The 21,840-nt window shown below is 38.6% G+C and overlaps 1 protein-coding gene across 2 annotated transcripts; it reads left to right on the top strand.

The window, feature by feature from the left end:
• The first annotated feature begins 509 nt into the window (after positions 1–509).
• Positions 510–20,320, top strand: LOC149053884 (uncharacterized). 2 transcript variants are annotated; one of them, XM_089196720.1, is made up of 28 exons: positions 510–1,074; positions 2,582–2,753; positions 3,246–3,483; positions 3,931–4,125; positions 4,378–4,482; positions 4,869–4,973; positions 5,853–6,021; positions 6,233–6,360; positions 6,626–6,733; positions 6,959–6,999; positions 7,453–7,618; positions 8,154–8,308; positions 8,725–8,851; positions 9,503–9,694; positions 10,381–10,562; positions 10,842–10,944; positions 11,289–11,369; positions 11,602–11,709; positions 11,935–11,975; positions 12,428–12,593; positions 12,983–13,137; positions 13,551–13,677; positions 14,249–14,446; positions 14,912–15,093; positions 15,288–15,636; positions 16,119–16,422; positions 16,703–16,768; positions 17,599–20,320. In XM_089196720.1, the coding sequence occupies exons 1-28, from the start codon at positions 843–845 to the stop codon at positions 17,826–17,828; spliced, it is 4,425 nt and encodes a 1,474-aa protein (XP_089052846.1). In that variant the 5' UTR covers positions 510–842; the 3' UTR covers positions 17,829–20,320. The 2 variants fall into 2 exon arrangements, with proteins under 2 accessions (XP_089052846.1, XP_089052836.1); XM_089196710.1 differs by having other exon boundaries at positions 16,116–16,422.
• Positions 20,321–21,840: the final 1,520 nt, after the last annotated feature.

The following is a 21,840-nucleotide window of genomic DNA, read 5'->3' as shown; positions in this document are numbered from 1 at the left end:
AGATTCTTATTTGCCGTTCTACAAAGGACTACAAATACAAGGAAAACTTTCCTTCTAGTTGAGAAAAATATATTTAAAGCACGTTTAGCAGGTAAAGAATGGACCGCAATCAAATGTATCAGTCAATTTCCAGGATGTTATGACAGCTCTCTTTCATTTTCCAATTTTTTTCCTCTGCAATGTTTTGCTTTTCTATTTTTGGTTTCTAATTCCGGGAACTGTAAAGCAAACGACTCTCCAAAATCTGTAGATTTCTTCGCTGAATTCGTCGTAGAGCAGTGGAGGTAAAATAATGTTTTTCACTATACCCAACGCCCAAGCATACTTTTAAAATAAATACCGTCATCAACACAAGATGTATTCATCAATCCCTATCTGTTTCTTCATGTCCATTCCTAATCCTATTTTGGACTCTCTATAGTTACCATAACAAGAAATCGAGGTAACGCAACATTTAGTTAACCAATAATGTGTCCTGAATGATATGCTGGGGAATCCCCGACAGATGCAGTCATTAATTTATTTTTCTAGGAATGGCATGTTGCTTATATTAGCATTTTATCGCCAGTGCAGCATTTCATTTTCTTTACAGCCTCAATCGGCAGCTTTTCTCACTGATATATCTCTATTAATTTTAGAACTGAGAGGGAAACTTGTTAGCATTGTGTGAGACCGGCAGAAGAGTACTGAATCGCAATCATCCAACGACTGGTTCACCAAACAGGAACATTTCTGATGCAATATATTTGCTACTCCGTTATTTATCGGAAAAGACGAGATTTCGAGAAGCTTCCATCATATCTGGTCGATGTAAACATGATAAGGAAAATCCTGGTATAGCTATGGCAATGAATCTTTTAGGCATCCGAGTTGTTCGTGGTCAAGATTGGGAATGGGGAAACCAAGATGGCGGAGAAGGTTTTGTAGGTACAGTAGCTCAAGTCGGAAAAGACAAGAAGTCGCCTGCGACAGCACAGCTTGTTTACGTACAGTGGGATTGTGGAGGGAAGCACGACTACAGGGCTGGAAAGCAAGGGAAACACGATCTTCGCGTTTTTTGTCTCACAAATGGCGGTGAGTGACGATTTAAGTTTCTTGCTATTTATCTTACTTTAAACGGAAATATTTGCCCAGATTTATCCAAACAACTCTAGCTGAATGTTATATTCCTTAAAGATAAAACGCAATCGCTGTACTTCTGTGAGGAAAGCAAATGATGCGACAATTTCAATTTCGATATTCAACTAGAGTTGAAATTCCGTGACAACCTTAATCAAAATTTAAATAGCGAGCCTCGTTTCATATTTTATACTTTCTCATTAAATGCTTCCCTTGCAAAATTTTAGGTCGGCAAACTTTTCGATCTACGCTTTGTTTTTTTTTTTTATTTCACATAGATTAATTTGCATACAGTTCGAACTCTCAGATCACGGTTTTTTGACTTGTTATGTGTAACATTACTTCATAACAACGCAGATTTCTTACCTATCAGCTTGCTTCCTAAGTGAAAGCGGATATATTACAGCGTGAATCTAAATGTATCACAAAAAGGTGCGTTCACCTAGCCACCAACCCAGAGCTATATTATTAAGACAGACAGCAAGTCATTGAAGCTAAACGTGAAAGTAGTTTGTGGTAAAAATGACCTCGAAAGACCTTGGCCCTGATATATTGAGTCTTCCCTGCTTTCCGAGAATTTCAACTTGTTATCAACTTGCTATTAACTTGTTATTGATTTAGGCGGCCGAAAAATTCCAGGAAAGCAAAACAAGTGATGTAAAGAGGCTTCCATTAACGTTCGATGCGTTCACAACAACACTTCCAACTCAGTCTCAAACATTATCAATTCATGCGCGAGTCTCACTCTTGCCGTTAGAGAAAAGGTTTTGTAACAGATCAGTAAACGTCTAGTCCGCATTCTTTGAGATGTCAATCAACGCTTCCCAAGCTTCCCCCCCTCCCCACCCTCCTTCTTCAAAGGGAGGGAGGGGGTGGAGAATTCAGTGACATTATGGAATAAGCTGAGAGGGTAACTAATGAAGAGCTCAATATCATAATATGCCGAGCTACGCCAAGCTATGGCCGACTTGTCCTTTACACATGTTAGTAGAATTCATCGTACAAACTCGTGTAGCCACCGAACATCTTTTGCAATTTCCGTTAGTCGTCAAAACATATGGGGCTGTTTTTGAGAACCAGTGGAACATTTCCGGTATTTTCGGAAATCTATGTGTTTTGTTCAACGAAGTCGGACAGAGAAGGATGTGTACCAAGAGAATATTGCCGTTATTTTCGGAAACCTTCGTGCTTTGTTCGACGAAGTAAGGCAAAGAAGAATATTGTGTATTAGGGACTGAACTGCATGAGATGCCAAGAACATTTGTGAATCCACATGTATGAATATCATATATTAAAACTACGCATTAATATTTTCACTGCTACTTAAGTAGTGTTCATCACTGCGAAGATTACTCTCATCTTCATTTGTGATGATTCCACTTCACTCCAAAAGTGGCATACCACTTCACCCCTAAACGTAAGGTATCTCTCTAATTCATATTCTGGTTGCCTCTTCTATTAGATGCGAAACATCTATTTACTAGCTGCGATGGTTGTAAAGAAGATCCTATCAATGGACTGCGTTGGCACTGTTTAGATTGTCCCAGCTATGATCTGTGTAGCAAGTGTTACATGAACGATGTCCATGATGTCAATCATCGCTTTGAACGATTCGACAAGAGTCGCGCCAAAGGGTAAGTTGTCAAACAAACAGGTCAGCCGCCTTTGCGTCCATGTAAACCCATCGATGCCAAAAGTGTTCCATTGTCTTAAATCAAATTTAACTTTAATATCTTTTGCCAAGAAGCAAAACGTTATTTTGTCAGAACCCGATCATGTATAACTTTAATGTCTTACTCAATAACATTGTATTATCTGTTAAGTTTGCTTTCTTTCTCTTTTGTTGCTCCTTTTTTTTTTTAATGAAAATTGACTTTAAATGGAAAAGGATCAGCTCTAAGACGTTACGGTTCCTCTGGCGGTCTAGCCTCTGAACTTTAATAGTGATTTAACAATTTAACAACACTTTTGTGAGCAATTAAATACTTTTAGGTTTACTTTATTGTTCGTAGCTACATTTTATGTTTGTCACTAGTAGAAGAAAACAACAGATTATGGACTGATATTCTCTTAAAAAGTATTAATTAATTATATATTCAATTGCATCATCTGATGCAAATTTACAGCATCTGCGTTGGCAAAAGGCAAGGCGCCACTAAGCTTGAAGCCCGCGGAATGTTTAAGGGAGCAAAAGTGACCAGAGGACCAGACTGGGAATGGAAGGAACTGGAAAACCAACCTCCTATGGAAGGCGAGGTTACTGAGGTCACCAGCTGGAGTGACGAGACTAATAATGATGCTGTGCGAGTGAACTGGAACAAAGGACCGAGGGGGAACATTTATAGATTGGGAACAAATGGAAAGGTGACGCCGTGGGCTGATGAACTATTGCTTTAATATTATTGTCATCAGTAACATTATAATAATTATTCTTATTGTTATAATTATCGGTTTCATAATAATAATAATAATAATAATAATAATTATTATTATTATTAGTAGTAGTAGTAGTAGTAGTAATAGTAGTAGTAGTATTAGTAATGAAATCAATTTGATTTTAATTATAAACAAGGATCCAATTGATTAAAGTTGTTTCTGTTGACTTTCTCGCAACTGTATCTTGAAAATGGTTTCATCTTTGGCACCCCTAACCCTTTTTTACATCTCGAACATCTCCTTACGCAGTTAAAGAACTCTAGAACTTAATTCAACCACAACTTGAAACTGGGTCACCTTGGCAATTTCTTGCAGTTAAAAAAATCCTACACAAAGGATATCTAGTCTATACTTCTATGTTCTCCCAACTGGTAGGTTGACCTCAAGTGTACTTCGCCAGCTGTTGGAGGATCTTATTACAGAGATCACTTACCACCGCTTACAATGCTGATAAGAAAATCCCAAAGTGGGTTTACGACTGGTGATAAAGTCTACCTTCAGAAGCTTGCGGTAGAAAAGCTTCAGGAGTTATCTGCTGGTCATGGGGGATGGAACGCAGACATGGAAAGGGTTCGTTTAGGACTCGTTTTCACGGACTCATAACACTATCTAAAACACTCAGAAACATTTTAATGCTTAACCCTGTTTTGAGGCTCAGAGATCCTGAAAGCCTCAGTATTCAATTCCTCATAAGGTTACATTGGCCCTCCCCTATGAGTGTAAAATGTCCTTTGTCTCTTGCATATCCTCTCACATTTAAGCCAATTCAGTGATGTGTCGTTAACAAATCCCATTTAGGAAACAGTTTACTTGTATCCACAGTATATAGCAAAAATTGGAGTCGTACAAGATTTCACTACCAATGGTGACGTTGTTGTAGAATATCGCGACACAAGATGGCCTTACAATCCAGCAGCTTTGACAAAGGTAATGCTAACGCAATCATTTGTCACGCAAAGAGCTTCTTACTTCAAATTAGTTAACTATATCGGTGTTATGAGGGTGTCCTGAGTTTTTTAATGTTCGTAAACATTAGCAATCAAATATATCAAAAGGAGTGGCTTAGATGATCAAGAAATATCTTACATAAGTAACTTAAGTCAAAATTTATATGGTTTTTCCAAAGGTAAAACACTCACAATGTGCTAAATTTCTGACTGCACAAAATGGACGCCTTGTGAGTAATGATAATTTAAAGCATAATTATTCAATTAACTCAGGAACAGGTGATATGGAGTGGGACAGGAAACACTCAAATAGCTAGCTGAAGGACATTCCACTGTTAAATATATATATGTTTTTTTTTTACCCAGATACAAAAATTTAAGCAAGGCGATGAAGTCTTGGTTAAAAGTGATGAGAACTTAGTCAAAGAGCTCCAAAAAGAACATGGAGGATGGAACGAGTCCATGATATCAGTAAGTTTAAATTTTGTCTCCACTACACAACAAATAACACAGTAGTGTACACCAAATAAGTTTATTTAGGGAAGCCTGCCGAGAACCAACCCAAGGCATATATAGCCCGGGGCATGCATACATACATTTATTCGCAACTGATATACCATATACAATCCTGATATACAGTCAATTCCTTACACATTTAAAAAAAAAGGTATTCATTACTAACATGCAAACTTCACCAAGTCTGGATTAACAGAGATGGGCAACCGCTTACAAGGACATAACTACGGTTATACAGAGGCCAGAAAAAACCTGCCAGAAAAATCCCCTTTGGGGAAAAAACATGACAGGAAATCTGCGTTGGAACCATGGCCCAAACTCAGAGCAGTTGGCAGCCCATCCTACGAGGCTTCACAGCTAAAGAAAATATGTTTTCAAACTGAAATAAAATTTGTCATCAGCCAGAGGTGAACGGTTGGTTCTGAGGCCTAGATGGACACCACATGCTATACTTTCCCTTATATACCACTGTATCATTACCCATGATGCTCGGGCCTAAGGCCCAGGCCTTGTCGTATCTCGTGCCGACAAAATATTTATTTCTGCCTTATTCGCAGACTCATTCGTCAGAAATACCATTTTTTTTAAAAATTTTCTTTTAATGTTTATATATTTTCTCATTTTTTACTTTAGTTGTTATTTTAGGCTTTCACTTGGACGTAAACGCAAACTCCTGTGGGCATGTGCAGAAGTTAGAAATGTAAACCAAAAGAAGCTAGAGGGGTAAACGATACACGCCACAACTCTGGAGCCAATTATACGTGTACCTCCACAAACCGTTGAAACAATAAGCAGTTTTAAACAAGATAATATCCTATATTAATCCATTTGTAGATCCTTGGTCGCACTGGAAAGGTATTGGAGGTTGATAGTGATGGTGATGTTTTAGTGTCAGTAGAAGGCACCAGATGGATGTTGAGCCCGGCTGCTGTGACCTCTGTCACTGACCCAGAACCCCAGCAGTTAACAGAGGCTGGTGACGTGGGCAGCGAAGATCCCTCAGGTACAAAGTTATGGCACAAATGTATTGAAAGTTACAGTAAAAATGGCCAATCTAGGTCAGAAGAGAAAAACCTCTAAAGCGCGTGAAAACGTCAGTGACTAGGTCGTCATTAGCTACAACTATGCGTCTGATTGGCTAAAATGATGGCATAATAAGTATACTGCCATAAGTATAATTATCCTCACCAATCCTTTTGTCATTTTTTCTCCAGGGCTTTTCAGTCTCTTTAGAGACTTCCTACGTCAAGCTCAGGAACAGGAGGACCCCGGCCTTGTGATTGCTGCACAGAGCAACAACCTCTCAAGACTCAGGGAAATCTTGGACGCCAACCCAGAACGGGTACCTTTTTCCTTTCATCTCTTTTACTTTTTGCAAAGGGCATTTGCAAGTCTGAATAGTTTTCTTAAATTAAAGCAAAATGATAAATATGAGCATAAGAAGAGAACTGTGTAACTTAGGTTTTAGTAAACAGTGATATCTAAAAGGATAAGATTTAAGACACATCATTGTAATATCAATTTATGATTTAGAATCAAATTTGAATTTGGTGGCGTTTTAGAAAATTTGCCATGATCAAGGGTTTGTGTCTTTTCGTTCTGCACAGATTGACGAGCTGGAGGGTGGTCACACAGCTCTTCATGTTGCATGTCATCAGGGGCATTGTGAAATCATTAGAGAATTGCTTGAAAGAGGAGCTAACATGGATGTATTGGTGAGTGGTCATAATTTTCTTATCATTACCGTTATTTTTTGCCCTGTTAAAATTTTTGTAATTGCTAGTGCTGCACGAAGAAAACCAACCAACCAACCATTGTCGTGGTTGTCGCATGATCGTCAAGCATATGTTATTATTTTGACATGCATTCGTATTCTATTTATCTAAGTGTTTCAGGAGGGAACCTCCTCATTCATACACTTTTATTTACTCAAAATACAGGATAATCAGGGATACACAGCCATGCATCACTCTACCTACCAGTAAGTTGACATATAAAAAAAGTAACTCTAAATTAGCTGGTCAAACATATAATTCTATTCCCATATTTCTTTCGTTGTGCTTTCCTACGCCTACGCCAAGCGATTGCTTCCGAAAAGTTAAGCTATCCTCTCAATAGAAAAACAAAGAACGAAAACCGCTGAAATAGAAGTAACTCTTGCTGTGCTTTAATTCGACAGCATGTGATTGTTCTTTGTGTTCATCTATCCGCCAAGACATTATTGTATGCTCTCACTGGCTCTGATAGCTTAGCTTTTGGTTTTACCACACTTGCAGGAGCCAACGCAAACCAACTGCATGTTATTGCTCATACATTTTCCCTTATAGCAGTCAAGTGAAGATTCTTAAGAAAGCAAAATAATTAACCCCTAAGTTTAGCTAAAATCCAAAAATTCCCGATGTTTTGTTGCACTCCTATCCTTATGGTCATTCAGAGACGAAAGCGGTGAAGCATTGAAACTGTTGCTGGAGAGAGGTTTTGACCCAAATGTTCAACATAGAAGTAATAGGAGCACACCATTACATTTGGCTGTGAAAAAGAAAAACGAAACGGCAGTACAGATCCTGACACAGTGCTCTGAGTGTGACGTCAATCTACAGGTACGTTGGTTCCTTTGATGATATCAGTTCTCCTGGGCCCAGTTGTTCGAAGGCCGATTAGCGCTAACCCAGGGTTAGATTTTAATCTGGGTTTCTTTATTCCTTTACTCTAAAGCCTTTTTGGGAAAATTTTCAGTGTCCTTTTCAAAGCATCAAATAGTCATACTCTAGACAAAAAGAATTCGATTGAACTTTCTTTTAAAGCTTTTAGATCTGAAATCGGATTTCACACTAACCCTGGGTTATCTTAACCCAGCTTTGAACAACCCGGCCCTGGGGATACAAACTCCTGATGCTTTCTCGACTGTCCGACTAATTTAGCAAACATTGCACATATTATTAAGACGCATTTCGTTGTAAAGTTTAAAACTATGTTGCCCTTTGTTTATTTAAATGTACATAAAAAGTCTAAGACTTGCCGTTGGAAAGTCCTAAGACTCAACTGTTTTGGCTGCTGCACCGGACTATTTGACGTTTGCACCCATCCTTAATGTTTTCATTCCATCATTTTCGTGCTCAATTTGACAATTTTCAGGACGAGGCAGGTGATACCCCTCTCCATGATGCTATCCTTGCAGAACACCACAACATGGTGGATATGCTGTTAGACTGTCCAAGAGTTTGTTACACACTTTGTAACAGAAAAGGTTTCAATTATCTTCAACACGCTGTTTTGAAAGGAAATAAACGGTAAATATGCCAAAAATAATCGCATCACTACTCGGTTTGACAGCTTAATTAAAGTAAAAGTACTATAGCTAACTAATTCAGGTGCTTGGCTTCTGATGGATCATTAGTACCCAGACACAAGAAATATTGTTCAACTGATCGTCGCAGTTTCGAGACGACTGGGTAATACTTGTGATCATAGGGAAGCTAAAAAGCTCATACGCAAACTAAGGTCCAACCTGAAGTTCATGATCTTTCTGATCGTTGGGGTCGTTGGTCATCACTTGGCCTGGTTTTTATATAACTTGGACAACTGGGACAATGAGTGATCAGGAGGAGACCAGAATAGACATCGGTTACAAAATTACTCTTATGCTGTTACCTGTATTCGCTTTGACATTCAATACAACATTAATCTATTGCTTCATTTTTTATAGCGCCGTGGAAAGAATTTTTGCCAAAACCGGGAATTCTTTGAATGTTGTCAAAGATGATGGGTTTACGACCCTTCATATTGCAGCAATTAATGATCATCGTGAGATAGCTAAGATCCTTTTAACAAAGGTAATTTTATAAAAAAAAATTTATCTATTTTTTTCCAGTTTTTTTTTTTTAATTTAAACTTTTTTCTCGCGCTTAAGACTCCTTGTGTGGTTAAACTGAAAAATTTGAGTGTCGTAAGTGTTCAATCTCGGAACGGAATATGACTTTGTGCATGTGGTTAGCTGGGATATTTAACATTACTATTACGTCTATTATCCAATTGTGAAAAGTAAGAAAGCAAAAAGCTGTCATTTGCATTTGCGGTCATTTCACTGCAAAAATTGATAGTTATAAGGCTTACGTGTAGGTTTTACTCTGCCTAAGTGGTTCATACAACCAAACTGGTATCCTTGTTTGCCGCGCATTGTTAAACAAATCTTTTCTGTTTGAGATGCTACTTCATAATTGTATATCCCATAAAATTCCGTCCAGATGTCCTCTCCTTGCAAGAGGGAGGCGCTAATGGACGTTTCCTACTTTAGAACACAGTGACCCAGGCAGATCTCAATGCTAAAGAACCCGGGTCTGGGGTCCAGACTGCTAACCGTCAGGCCACTGCGTATTCTTGCTATCGACAACTTTAACAAAAGTTTAAAAAACCATTTTAATGATCATCTGAATTCTTACTGATAAAGATACTTTGATAATTAGAGTATATGTTTTATCTAACAGCCAGAGTGTGAGGTCGATGCTGTAACCGCTAAAAATCAACCGGCACTTCATTTAGCAGCTCATGAAGGGTATTCAGTCATGGTAGGAATGTTGTTGGACCACGGAGCCAATGTGAACTCGGTGGATGATGACGGAGATACAGCGCTTCATATCACTTTAACGAAGGAACACGCACTACAGAGAAATCTGGGGGTAACGACAAATGAGTACCTTCATAAAATACCGTGCTGTGAGTCTGTTCGTGGCGTTCAGTCTGTAAACAAAGCTCGATACTAAAAAGCGCTGTAGTCGCGGAGGAGTGAAGGGGTCAGGTCACGTACACCTTAGCCTTTGCACTCCTAGGCCACTAGGACGCCTTTGGTTATTACGCTCTGTTTTACTGACTAAACGCTTGGAACAGGCCAACAAAATGTCGAAGGAGACATCGTATATTTTATCTCACTTTTTCTTCCTTTCAGCATGAGAGGATTAGTAATGTAAAATGGTCATAATATGGTTGGTTAGGTATGTGTCATTACTTTACCAGGACGTTTAAAGGCAACTCCAAAATAAGCTCGTGTCGATCGCATCGGTTTAGACAATAATACTGTTGTGAAGTAAAGTTACTGTTATTTTCTTGCTTCAAGCGATGCTGTTGTCTAACTTCGTAAAACCGACTGAGTAAGGAACGGAGATCGACAGATAATTTCTACCATCTACCACACCTTTGCGAATTATCCGCCCGATTAACTTTGCTATGACGTCACGGTAGTGCTGGATCTCAAATGGGTTCTCACACTGCTTGCAATAAGTACGACTGATGTAAATGGAAAGGTGATCAGTTGGTTCTCTGTTAGAGTCTTTGGCCTTCTACACTGAATAGTGCTGTTTTATTTTAGTCTGGTCTGGAGTTTCTATTTGGAGTACGAAAGAGCAGTGCGTCCTTTGTTGCTGTCTCGCGCTGCTTGTTAAGCCATGGAGCTGACGTGTTGAAAGTCAATGGCTCAGGGAAAACACCGCTGGACATGTGTCAAGGATCAGAAGTTGAGCAACTCATTCGGAAGTTTGCAGCCGGTGGAGGGTATTCAAATGCTTTTGTTTATTTTTTTATATCTGCAGTACGCCTATCTATGTTATGGTAGAACGGATTCTCGCTTCCAAAACACCTAAATTCGGATGAAATTTTTATCCTGGTAGCAAAATTTCTCCGTATCTCTTGCCTGAATCAAAGGCACATTAATACTAAGGGGACAAATATTCAGTGCGAAGGATGCCACCTGAATGAAAGCCTTTTCAGTGCATGTGGAAATTGCGTTTACATGATATCTAAGTAAAATTTTACTTTGCTTATCAACTGTAGGACCACACACGACAAGAAAGTTCCAAGTTTTGGATCCTCGAGTGGGTCGCAAACCGACCCTGAATTAGGCGATGCATCATCTTCAGCAAATGCAGCGACACAGGTAGGCGAAGCTGAAAAAGACGATGATGAAAATCAAACACATAGTACGAGTAGCACAGATGAGGCAGAAGATACGTTTTTACAGGGCATAATAAAAGACTTGTGTAGAGGAGATCAAGAAGACATTAGGGTAGACGAGACGGCTGAAGGTGTATCACATTATGTCACACAGGAAAACACATTGTGTCGCGCTAAAAGTTCAAAAGGAGTCCTAAAGCACTAAAGAGATACCATTTTGTATCAGTAAGGAAAAAACTACAACGAGGATGATCCTAATACGTTTAGTTGTCTTTCTGTAACAACCACACTATAACAGGTCTAACGCGCTCATTCTTTCATTAACAGGCGGACATCAGCCTCGTGAATGCAGTGCAAAGCAACAACCTGTCAAGAGTCAAGGAAATCTTGGATACTAACCCAGAATTGGTACCTTTTTTCTTTCATTCCTTTTACTTCTACAGATAAGCCTCAACAGTTTTCTTGAATCAAAGCAATACAAGAAATATCAGCATAAGAAGAGTAATGCGTAACTTATGTTTTAGGAAAGAGCGATAGCTAAAAGCATGTATTTTTTAAACTGCTAGAATCAAATTTGAATTTGGTGGCGTTTAGGAAAATTTGACATGATCAATGGTTTGTGTTTTTTCGCTCCGCACAGATTGATAAGCTAGTGGGTGGTCACACAGCTCTCCATACGGCATGTCGCCAGGGGCATTGTGACATCATTAGAGAATTGCTTGAGAGAGGAGCTAACATGAATATACGGGTGAGTAACGAAAGTTTTTATTCAATCCAATACTTTTAACCATCACTGTAAAATTTTGCCCCGTTCAAATTACTGTAATTGTTAGTACTGGTTGAGGAGGATAACAAAGAGATGCATGATCGACAAGATTAGGTTATTATTTTTACATGGTTATGTTCTACATATCTCAGTGTTTCAGGAGAGGAGCCTTCTTAGTCACATTCTTTAATTTTTCTCAAAATACAGGATAATCAGGGATACACAGCCATGCATCTCTCTACTTACCAGTAAGATGACCGAAATATCATAGTAATGTTAAATAAGCTGGAAAACTAAGAAATCTAAGATTGCTTTAGTTTTTCTTTCCTTCTCAATGCGATTGCTTTCGAAATCTTCAATCATCCTGTCAACCAATCGATAAAAAAAATTACCCACCATTATTAACTTTTGCTCGAGCTACTGTCGATAGCATGTGTTTGTTGTTGTTATTGTTTATTTATCCATCAAGATATTTATCTTTGTTCTGACTGGCTCTGATTGCTTTCACGTTGGTGTAATGACAACCCAACAAGCACCATTTACAAGCTATGGTTGATATGTTTTTCTGTATGTTGTTGCTGTTTTTGTCGTTGTTTTTTTCTATGACACAGAAAAGCTGAATAAGAAACTCCTTAAATTAATGGAGAATTTCTAAAATGCCTGGTGTTTTTATTGCATATGTATCCTCTCGATCATTTAGAGACGAAAGCGGTGAAGCATTAAAACTGTTACTGGAGAGAGGTTTTGACCCAAATGTTCAACATGGAAGCAATAAGAGAACACCATTACATTCGGCTGTGCAAAAGAAAAACGAAACAGCAGTAGAGATCCTGACACAGTGCCCTGAGTGTGACGTCAATCTACAGGTTCGTGGGTCCTTTGAAGATATCAGTTCTCCTGGGAATACAAATTCCTGATACTTTCTAAGTCGACTGTCCGACTAACTCAGCAAACATGGCACATATTATTCAGGCGCATGTCGAAGTCAAATTTAAACCTAGTTCGACTGCTCGTGAAAAACATGAAAAATCTCTTATCGGTTAGTAAAAGGCACAAGATGTCTATTTGCTTCGACTTTGCTCGAATTCAAATGTCTCTGCACCGGACTGCTAGACGTTTGTTACAATTTTAGATTATTTCATCCCATCATTTTTGTGATAAACTATACTGCTACCCAAACTGCCAGTCAAAATAATGTATAAAAGGCCGAATGGTATCAGGTGGCTCCTTATATCACGCTTCGACTCATTTTCAGGACGAGGCAGGTGATACCCCTCTGTATGATGCCATCCTTGCACAACACCACAGCATGGTGGATATGCTATTAGACTGTCCAAGAATTTGTTACACTCTTTGTAACGGAAAAGGTTTCAATTATCTTCAATACGCTGTTTTGAAAGGAAATAAACGGTAACTATGCCAAAATAACTTTATCGGTCACTATTCAGTTTGACAGCTTAGGCAGAGCTTAATCATAGCCAACTGATTCAGGTGTTAAGCATCAAACACTGAATAATGTACCCACACCTAAGGCCTAGTGTTCAACTGATCGTCGCAATTTTCGAGACGACTGCGGCCGGGACATACTTGCCATCATGAGAAAGCTAAGCTTATGTGACTCTGGCCCATCTGGAAATTCATGGTCTTCCCGAGCGTTAGGGTCGTTGGCTTGGTTTTCATGTGATTTGGGCAATTGGGGCAATCTGAGTGATCAGGAGGAAACCAGACCAAATCTCAGTCTCAAAATGCTTGTTATGCTGTTACCTAAGTTAATCGCTTTGACATCCAGAGTATCCTAAATCTTTTTTGTCATTTATTTGCAGCGCCGTGGAGAGAATTTTTGCCAAAACCGAGAATTCCTTGAATGTTACCAAAGATGGTGGGTTTACGACCCTTCATATTGCAGCAATTAATAATCACCTTGAGATAGCTAAGATCTTGTTACAAAAGGTAATAGAATCTAAATTTTATTACGTATTTTTTTTTATTTTTCGCGCAAGACTCGTTGTATGGTTTAAAGTGTCTCTGTGAGAATTTAAAGAGTGTCGCTTGTGTTCAATCCAATACGGAGTATAACGTTTTGCTTGTGGTTAGTTGGGGTGATAACCACAAAACTAGGGGTTACTATTACACCTATTCTTCCCCTGTAAAAACCAGGAACAAGCCTACTTGTAGGTTTTGCATTGGCCAAGTGACCAACAAACTGATATCCTTGTTTCCCGCACATTGTTCATCAACACTTCTTTGGCGGGGATGCTACTCCGTCATACATTCCATGAGATTTCCCCAAGATGTCCTCTCCTGGCCAGAAGGAGGCGCTTTAGAAGACAACATAGTGGCTAGGCAGATCTTGTGACCACAACGGCTCGGTCTAGCGTCCAACCGCTGACCTTCAGGCCACTGAGTATTATTTTCATTGACAACTTTAACAAAAGGAGTTTACAAAACATTTTAATTATGAATCTAAATGCTTACTGATAAAGGTATATTAACGATGAGAGGGTATATTTTTATCTAACAGCCGGGGTGTGAGGTCAATACTCCAACCGCTGAAAATCAATCAGCACTTCATTTAGCTGCAAATGAGGGGTATTCGGTCATGGTGGAACTGTTGCTGGACCACGGAGCCAATGTAAATGCAGTGGATAATGACGGAGATACGGTGCTTCATATCACTTTAATGAAGGAACATGCACTACAGAGAAAAATGGGATTAATGGTAAATAAGTTCATAAAGTTTAACCTCTCGAGATTTTTCTCCCTTTCAGCGTGAGAAAATAAGTTACGCAAAATAGTCATGAAATGATTTAGATAGTTATGCATGTGTCGTCCCTTTGAGGTTTAAAGGTTTCTCAAAAATTAGCTTTTGTGTTGTTCACATCGGTTTGGACGATGATACTGTTGTGAAGTAAATTTACTGCAGCTTTATTTCTTCAAGCGATGTCGTTGCTCAGCGTCGAAAAAACAACTAAATGGAGAACGTAGATAAGCAAAGAATTTCTACCATCTACCTTATCTTTTGAGAATCGTCTTCTTATTTCATGATCTCGCTGTAGTGCTGCCATCTCAAATAGGTTCTCACACTGCTTGCAATTAGTACAACTGATATAAAGGGAAAGATGATCAGTTGGTTCTTTATTAGTGTCTTTGGCCTTCTATACGGAATAGTGTTGTTTTATTTAAGCCTGGTCTGGAGTTACTACTTGGTAAACGAAAGAACAGTGCGTCCTTTGTCGCTGTCTCGCGCTGCTTGTTAAGCTATGGAGCTGACGTGTTGAAAGTTAATGGCTCGGGGAAAACACCGCTGGACGTATGTCGAGGATCGGAAGTTGAGCAACTAATTCGGAAGATCGCAGCCGGTGGAGGGTATTCAAATGCTTTTGTATATATTTTTAATATCTGTATATCTCGCTTCTAAAACATCTATATTCCGATGACATTTTTATCCCGATCACAATTAAGAACATTCTCTCGCTAGTCTCCGTATCTCTTGCCTGAATTTAGTCCCTTTCACATATATGATATTTAACGGAAAATTATACTTTGTTTAACAACTGTAGGACAACACACAACAAGAAAGTTCCAAGTTTTGGGTCCGTGAGCGGGTCACAAACCGAACCTGAATTAGGAGATGCGTCATCTTCAGCGAGTGCGGCGACACTGACAGGCGAAACTGAAAAAGATGATGAAAATCAAACAGATAGTACGAGTAGCACAGATGAGGCAGAAGACACTTTTTTGCGTCGCTTAATAAGTGACTTGTGGAGTGTAGATCAACAAGAATCAGTATCACAGGAGAAGTCAGACGAGATGGAGAGTGAAGACGTTCAAGAAGGCGAAAGAGCCAAAAGTGTACCACAGGAAACGGCCATGGTGGAAAATACAATGGTGGAAGACAAATTGTGTCAGGTGAAAAGTTCATGCGAAGTTTTAAAAGCACTTACGTGATACCATTTCATATCGGTAAATAAAAATTACAACGGGGATCATCCTTAGAAGTGTATTCTGGAAGCATCATAAGAAGTCTGACGCCCTCAATCGCCTATTGCTTTTAAACCTTCTGTTTTTATCTGTATTAATTATGACGATGGTTTTCTCGAATATTGTACATAATAGTGTCAAAATATTACAGAAAGGCCTTCTATTTTAGACGGGACGGTTGTTGGGGTTTTCCGATCATCTCTCTTACATTCATTTTGATTCGTGAGCTGGATAAGTGGTGTTACTCATTCAAAATTCTTTTTCGAAGATGCCTTTTTGTTCTAGATAAGAAAAAATGACACTTTACTAGACTAAAATGCTTTATTAGGACTCGCTTTTGGTATAAACTCTCTTAAATCTATAGTTTATCAAAGGAGTTGAGTTTATCTGATTTTTTTGTTTACAAGGAGAATGTGGTGCTGGAAGTGACTAATAGAGTTGAAGTGGAAACCTGGGCCTCAGACATCTCAAACAACAGCGCTGTTCAACCTGTAGAAATGCTAGAGAAAAATACCGACACAGAAATGGACGATAGCGAGGGCCTACCATCACAAACACAACTAGCAGACGACGATGTAAATATGGATCAGGAGGCAGAAAATGAAGAAAAAAATCCATCGACACCTGATCGTCAAAAAGTGCTGTGTTACATATGTGAGGAGACTGAGGCTGTTGTTGCATTCAAACCCTGTGGTCACACTGTTGTATGCACAGGTAGCTCTGCTTTTTGTGTTAGTTGCTGTTTTTTTTTTTTCTGTGTTCATCAATCGAATTTTGAAATAATTCTAAGTTTGAATTAATTCAAGCGTCGTTCATAGAAAATTGCCTCGAAAAAGAAAGCAACTTTGAAATACCTGTTTCCTTGAGAAGACAATCGCGAAAAGGTAAGAAGGATTCTAAGAGGAACGACCACGATTAAGTGTGGAGAAGATTAACACAGTTTGAAAAAGGCATCTTGATCTTGGTACCGGTTAACGTAATAATCTATTTGCAGAATGTGCAGCCCGATTAAAGAGATGTTTGGAATGTAAAACGCCTATTTCTGGTAAAGGAACGAGAGGTAACTTGTTTAGGGTTTTTCTTTGAATGTTGCCCTTTGCTGCCGAGGTGTGGCTGATGTAGCTCAAACTAAAATTTCAAGCTTTCGACGATTCATAATATCGATCCACGGCATATCATCTTGATGATGACATGGATCGGCGAAAGCTTGAAATTTTAATATCTACTCCTAACAAAGAGGAGACGGGGTAATTCAGTATTATCAACTGAGTTGATAACCGTAAATTGACCGCCGTAAAGAGTTTCAAAGCTGACGTTGCGAGCGTTAGCCCTTCGCTCTGACGAAGGACTAACGACTAATACAGCACCACAGCTTCTTTGGAAACTTACCCCCTTTAGAGAAGAGACTCGCCTAACTTGAACCTTACTATTACACCTTCATATCCATAATCAAGCTTGCTCTTCCCTTCACTTTTCCTCTGAATTGTCCGCAAGTTATCATTGCTAAAAAGATGCTGTTGATGATGCTGATAATACTGATGATAATAATAATAATAATAATAATAATGATGATGATGAAAATAATGATTATAATAGCAATAGTAGTAATATTTCATGAGGGAACCAAACTCGCCAAGGCCGTTTTCAGCTGGGCCCTCAAATGATATGTCGGGTAGTCTTGGGTTTTTTATTCTTAACCAGTTTTCATGTCTTGTTGAATTTCATTTTCATTTTATTTGGATTATTCTGAGCTTTCGCAAATATGCAGATTTTAAGAGCAAGAAAGAAAAGGTTCTTTGTCACCTTCGAAATAATACCATAATTTGGTTTGCCTTGGAGAAATTGGCTGAAAATATTATTGAATTCATTTCGCTCCAAATCTCTTCGCAGATGGTAACCCAATCATTGGAATTAACAACAAGTCCTTGGTCTCGCAATATCAGCAACTTGAAGTAAAGTTTAGGAAATTGGAGGAATCCGTTGTGTGTTGTATTTGCGTGGAAAGGAAGAAGGACGTCATTTTCCGCTGTGGTCACGGCGCATGCCAGTTTTGTGCAAAGCAGCTTAGTGTCTGCCATATTTGCAAAAAGCCCATTGAGATGAAAATACAAATATTTTAGTTGTGCGTGGTCCCTGGCGGCTTTTTTTTTTTTAAACAATCTACACTATCTGCTGATACGCCATGAAAGCCTGTTCGATAAACAACCCCTACTGAGTGAAACCAGTCTTAATCCATGTTCTACAGTACAGTATTTAAGATTTACATGAAAGGTCAACGAAATAAGAATAAAAGCAATTCATATTGTGAGCTTCTCGAAAAGAAATCGAGTCAAATCAGGCCATATTTTCATGCTCCACAATATTTAAAATTTTTCAGGGAACGAAGGAAGATATTTATGAATCAAACGAGTTCAAATTGAATAATTTATTGTGGGGTGAAATGTGAGAGTGAATGGAATGCGATCAGTGTTTTCCTTCTCAGCCGTTTGTAATTCTAATTGTCGATCAATTTTTTGGGCACGGTGGTGGCCTGCTTGAACGACAGAAACAAAATAGCCACGTTTATCAAAAATCTGGCACATTGCTGGAGGAATAGAGGACAAGGTGTACTATTGGGATAAAATTATGCAAGACATCGTTGATGAAGGCTTCCCTCAGAAAAAGAAGCGAGTGAGGGATAAAGATACACCCTATATGAACACTGCATGGAAAAATGCTATCCGAGAAAAGAGAAGAGCCTTTAAGAAGTATTTAAATGAAAGTGAAATGTGGCAATGGGGCAGTCAGACAAAGAAGAATTGCTTTACGGCAATACTGGAAGAGAAAGCCTTCTGACCCTAAAGAAAACCCAAAAAATTTTTACGAAACTTTTTAACCGTTTCTTGGATCTAGGAAGGGGGTCATGGGAACTGATATCAACTTAAAAGTTGACAGCAAGATCATCAGCAATCAAGAGACTGTTGCGGAAATATTAGCAGATCATTTTGCGACAATAGCAAGCGATATCGGAGAGTGACTTAAATAACCACCTAAGTGCCTTGCAAATACGAATGGCGAATAATTCAAAACCAATGATCTAGTCTAATCCAGTTAACCAAGAACAAGTCAGAAATGCTTTGGAGTCACTTAATACGAGAAAAGCATTCAGCAATTTGCTGAAGTGTGGAGCGGAAAAACTTGGTATACCACTGGCGAATCTGTACAATTCATGTATTATAAATCGACAGTGACTAAGCAACCGGAAAAGGAGGGAATGGACGCCCGTCTTTAAGAAAGAGGATCCGCAAGATAGTCGGAACTATCGACCAATAACTGTCCTTCCAGTGGTTAGTATTGTGTTTGAGCAGCTACTTAGTGACCAGATTTCAAAGCAATTTGACAGCCGTTTGGACCCCTGAATCACGGCATACCGTAAACGCCAGAGTTGTGAAAAAACACTGATAAGTCTTATTAGTAACTACTTCGCATCTCTCCATATAAACGGATATACGCCATCAGTTGTATGAGACAGCGGGGAACCCGAAAATGGCTTTCATCATCAACCTTATGAGGAATGCCAATAGGGCCTCCGAATTGTATGCTAGCAATCTGTTAAAAGGAAATCTGAGTAAATTTCAAACTATGACTTTCAAGCATAACAGGACAGAAAGTAACATTCCATTACACTTACAAGGAAACATCATTGAATCTTCTGAATGTCTTAAGTTGTTAGGAGTTACCATAGATGAGCAGTTGCATTTTAACACTCACATCAATGAAATATGTAAGAAAAAGAGTCAAAAGGTAGGTGGAATGTTGAGGCTTAAAAAAAAACTTATCCCTACCGATGCTAAATTAACTCTGTATAAATCAGCCATATCGCCTTTCTTAACCTATTGCTACCTGACTTAGAATTCTGTCGTGCTAATGATAAAAGAAAGCTCGAACGGATTCAAGAAACAGCACTACGTGCAGTTTTCCTAGATAAGCAGTCAAGCTACCAAGCATTACTGGACTAAAGTGATCTAACGACTCTTCAGAACAGAAGACTGCAATATATTGCTATCCTTATGTATAAGGTGAAACACAAACTATGCCCCAGCATAACATGCGAGCTATTTCACACGCATTGTTCACCCTACATTTTAAGGGTGGCGAAGTTTGCCATCCCCAGATTTAGGACCAAGAAATATGGTAAACATTGGCTCAACTACCTAGGACTAGAGTTGTGGAATAAGCTACCGAGCGAAACTAGAACCCTCCCATCGTTATTTGGTTTTGAAATATCGTATCCGTAAATTTCATTTGAGCGTAATGGTAAAAGATGACAATTGTTCCAATGGCATCCTTTGTAATTCTTATTCTTTTTTATTGTTAATAATTTATCCCATTATTTGATAGTTAATTAGAGAATAATTCATGAGCGCGTGTAGATATGGAGTTTCTCTTCGAGTGTTTAACTCGATAGCTCACGAGTGAGATGTCGAGTTGAACACGAGAAGAGAAATTCCATATCTACAATTAACCATGTATTCTTTTGTTTCTCATATAAACACAATAGCCCTTTACAGGGGAGAAAAGCCGACTTCATTAATGAATAAAAATAAATGAATCGACAATCCTCAAATAACAATCGTAGAATGCGTTGGCGCTGACTCTTAAGATGGAAAAAAGCGTTGAATTATGATTACAAAAACAACAATGGTCGTAATTTTAAATTTACAAAATTGTCATTTATTGACTTTGTCCTTACCGACAGAAGAAGTCTTTCACATAAACGGCCAAAATCGGCCACTGGCAAATCTTCCAGTTGTCGATTTTCATCTCAGCCGAGGAAATTTTTTCACGTGCGTTGTTTCAACTATATTGTATTGTAACACAATTTCAACTATATTGTATTGTTTCAACTATATTGTATTGTTAATTACATTGTTAGGTTATTTCATTAGAAAATAGTTAGTATGTTATTAACTATATTAAGTGTCCCTCATTAGTAGAGGGGTTTAACCCCGTCGGCTAGATATTCAAGACACATTAATAAATTCTATGATGATGATGATAACTGCTTGCGATTTTTCGGAAAAATCAGAGTCGTCACTACATAAACGACGAAGTCTGAGAAAATGTGAAAAAGGTAAAAGGTATGGAATTTGACGTGTGATGGATACGAAGATGAATACAACAGGTAGCTGTGTGAATCTCTAGGTTTGTAGTAAACACTAGTGCATACACTGCTGCATTCAATTGCAATTTTGATGTCTAGAAAAGCCAAAGAAGTGTCGGAAATTTCCCAGTTATATTTAAGAGCCGGGTGAAAGGAATTGACGGCGGTTATAAATTATGTGACCTCCTCTCTGGTAGAGGAGGTAGTGCCAATGCAGTCGTCAATGTAACGGCCGTAAAGTTCAAGTTTGGGGCCGTGGTATTGACTAAAAAATGAGGATTCGTTAATGACGACATACCCTTGGTTTTGAAACTTCGACGTTCTTTGATGGATCCCTACTGGTCTTTGAGCAAAGGACAACAAATACAATGCAAACTTATCTTCTAGTTAAGAAAAATACATTTAGAGCAGGTTTAGCAGGTACAGAATGAATGGTGGACCGCAATCAAATGTATCGACCAGTTTTCAGGACTTTATGACAGATCTCTTTGATTTTCCTCTTTTATTCGTCTTCGATGATTTGCTTTTTTATTATTGGTTTATAATTATAGGAACTGTAAAACAAACGGCTCTGCGAAATCTGTAGGATTCTTCGTTGAATTCGTCGCAGAGCAGTGCCGGAGGTAAAATAACGTTTTTTACCATATCCAACGTCCACGCAATACTTTTTAAATAAATATCGTCATCCACACAGATTGTATTTATCAATCTCTATCTGTTTCAACATGTCCGTTCCTGATCTTTTTTCGGATTCTCTAAAATTAGCATAGCAAGAAACGTGAGGTAACGCAACATTTAGTTAACCAATGACGTGTCCTGAATGATACGTAGGGGAATCCCCGACAGTTGATGCGGCCACTCACGCAATACTTTTTAAATAAATATCGTCATCCACACAGATTGTATTTATCAATCTCTATCTGTTTCAACATGTCCGTTCCTAATCTTTTTCGGATTCTCTAAAATTAGCATAACAAGAAACGTGAGGT

The sequence above is a fragment of the Pocillopora damicornis genome, chromosome 1, assembly GCF_964200805.1.
Source record: "Pocillopora damicornis chromosome 1, jaPocDami1.2, whole genome shotgun sequence".
Lineage (NCBI taxonomy): Eukaryota > Metazoa > Cnidaria > Anthozoa > Scleractinia > Pocilloporidae > Pocillopora > Pocillopora damicornis.
This window is presented reverse-complemented; position numbering and strand designations above follow the sequence as displayed.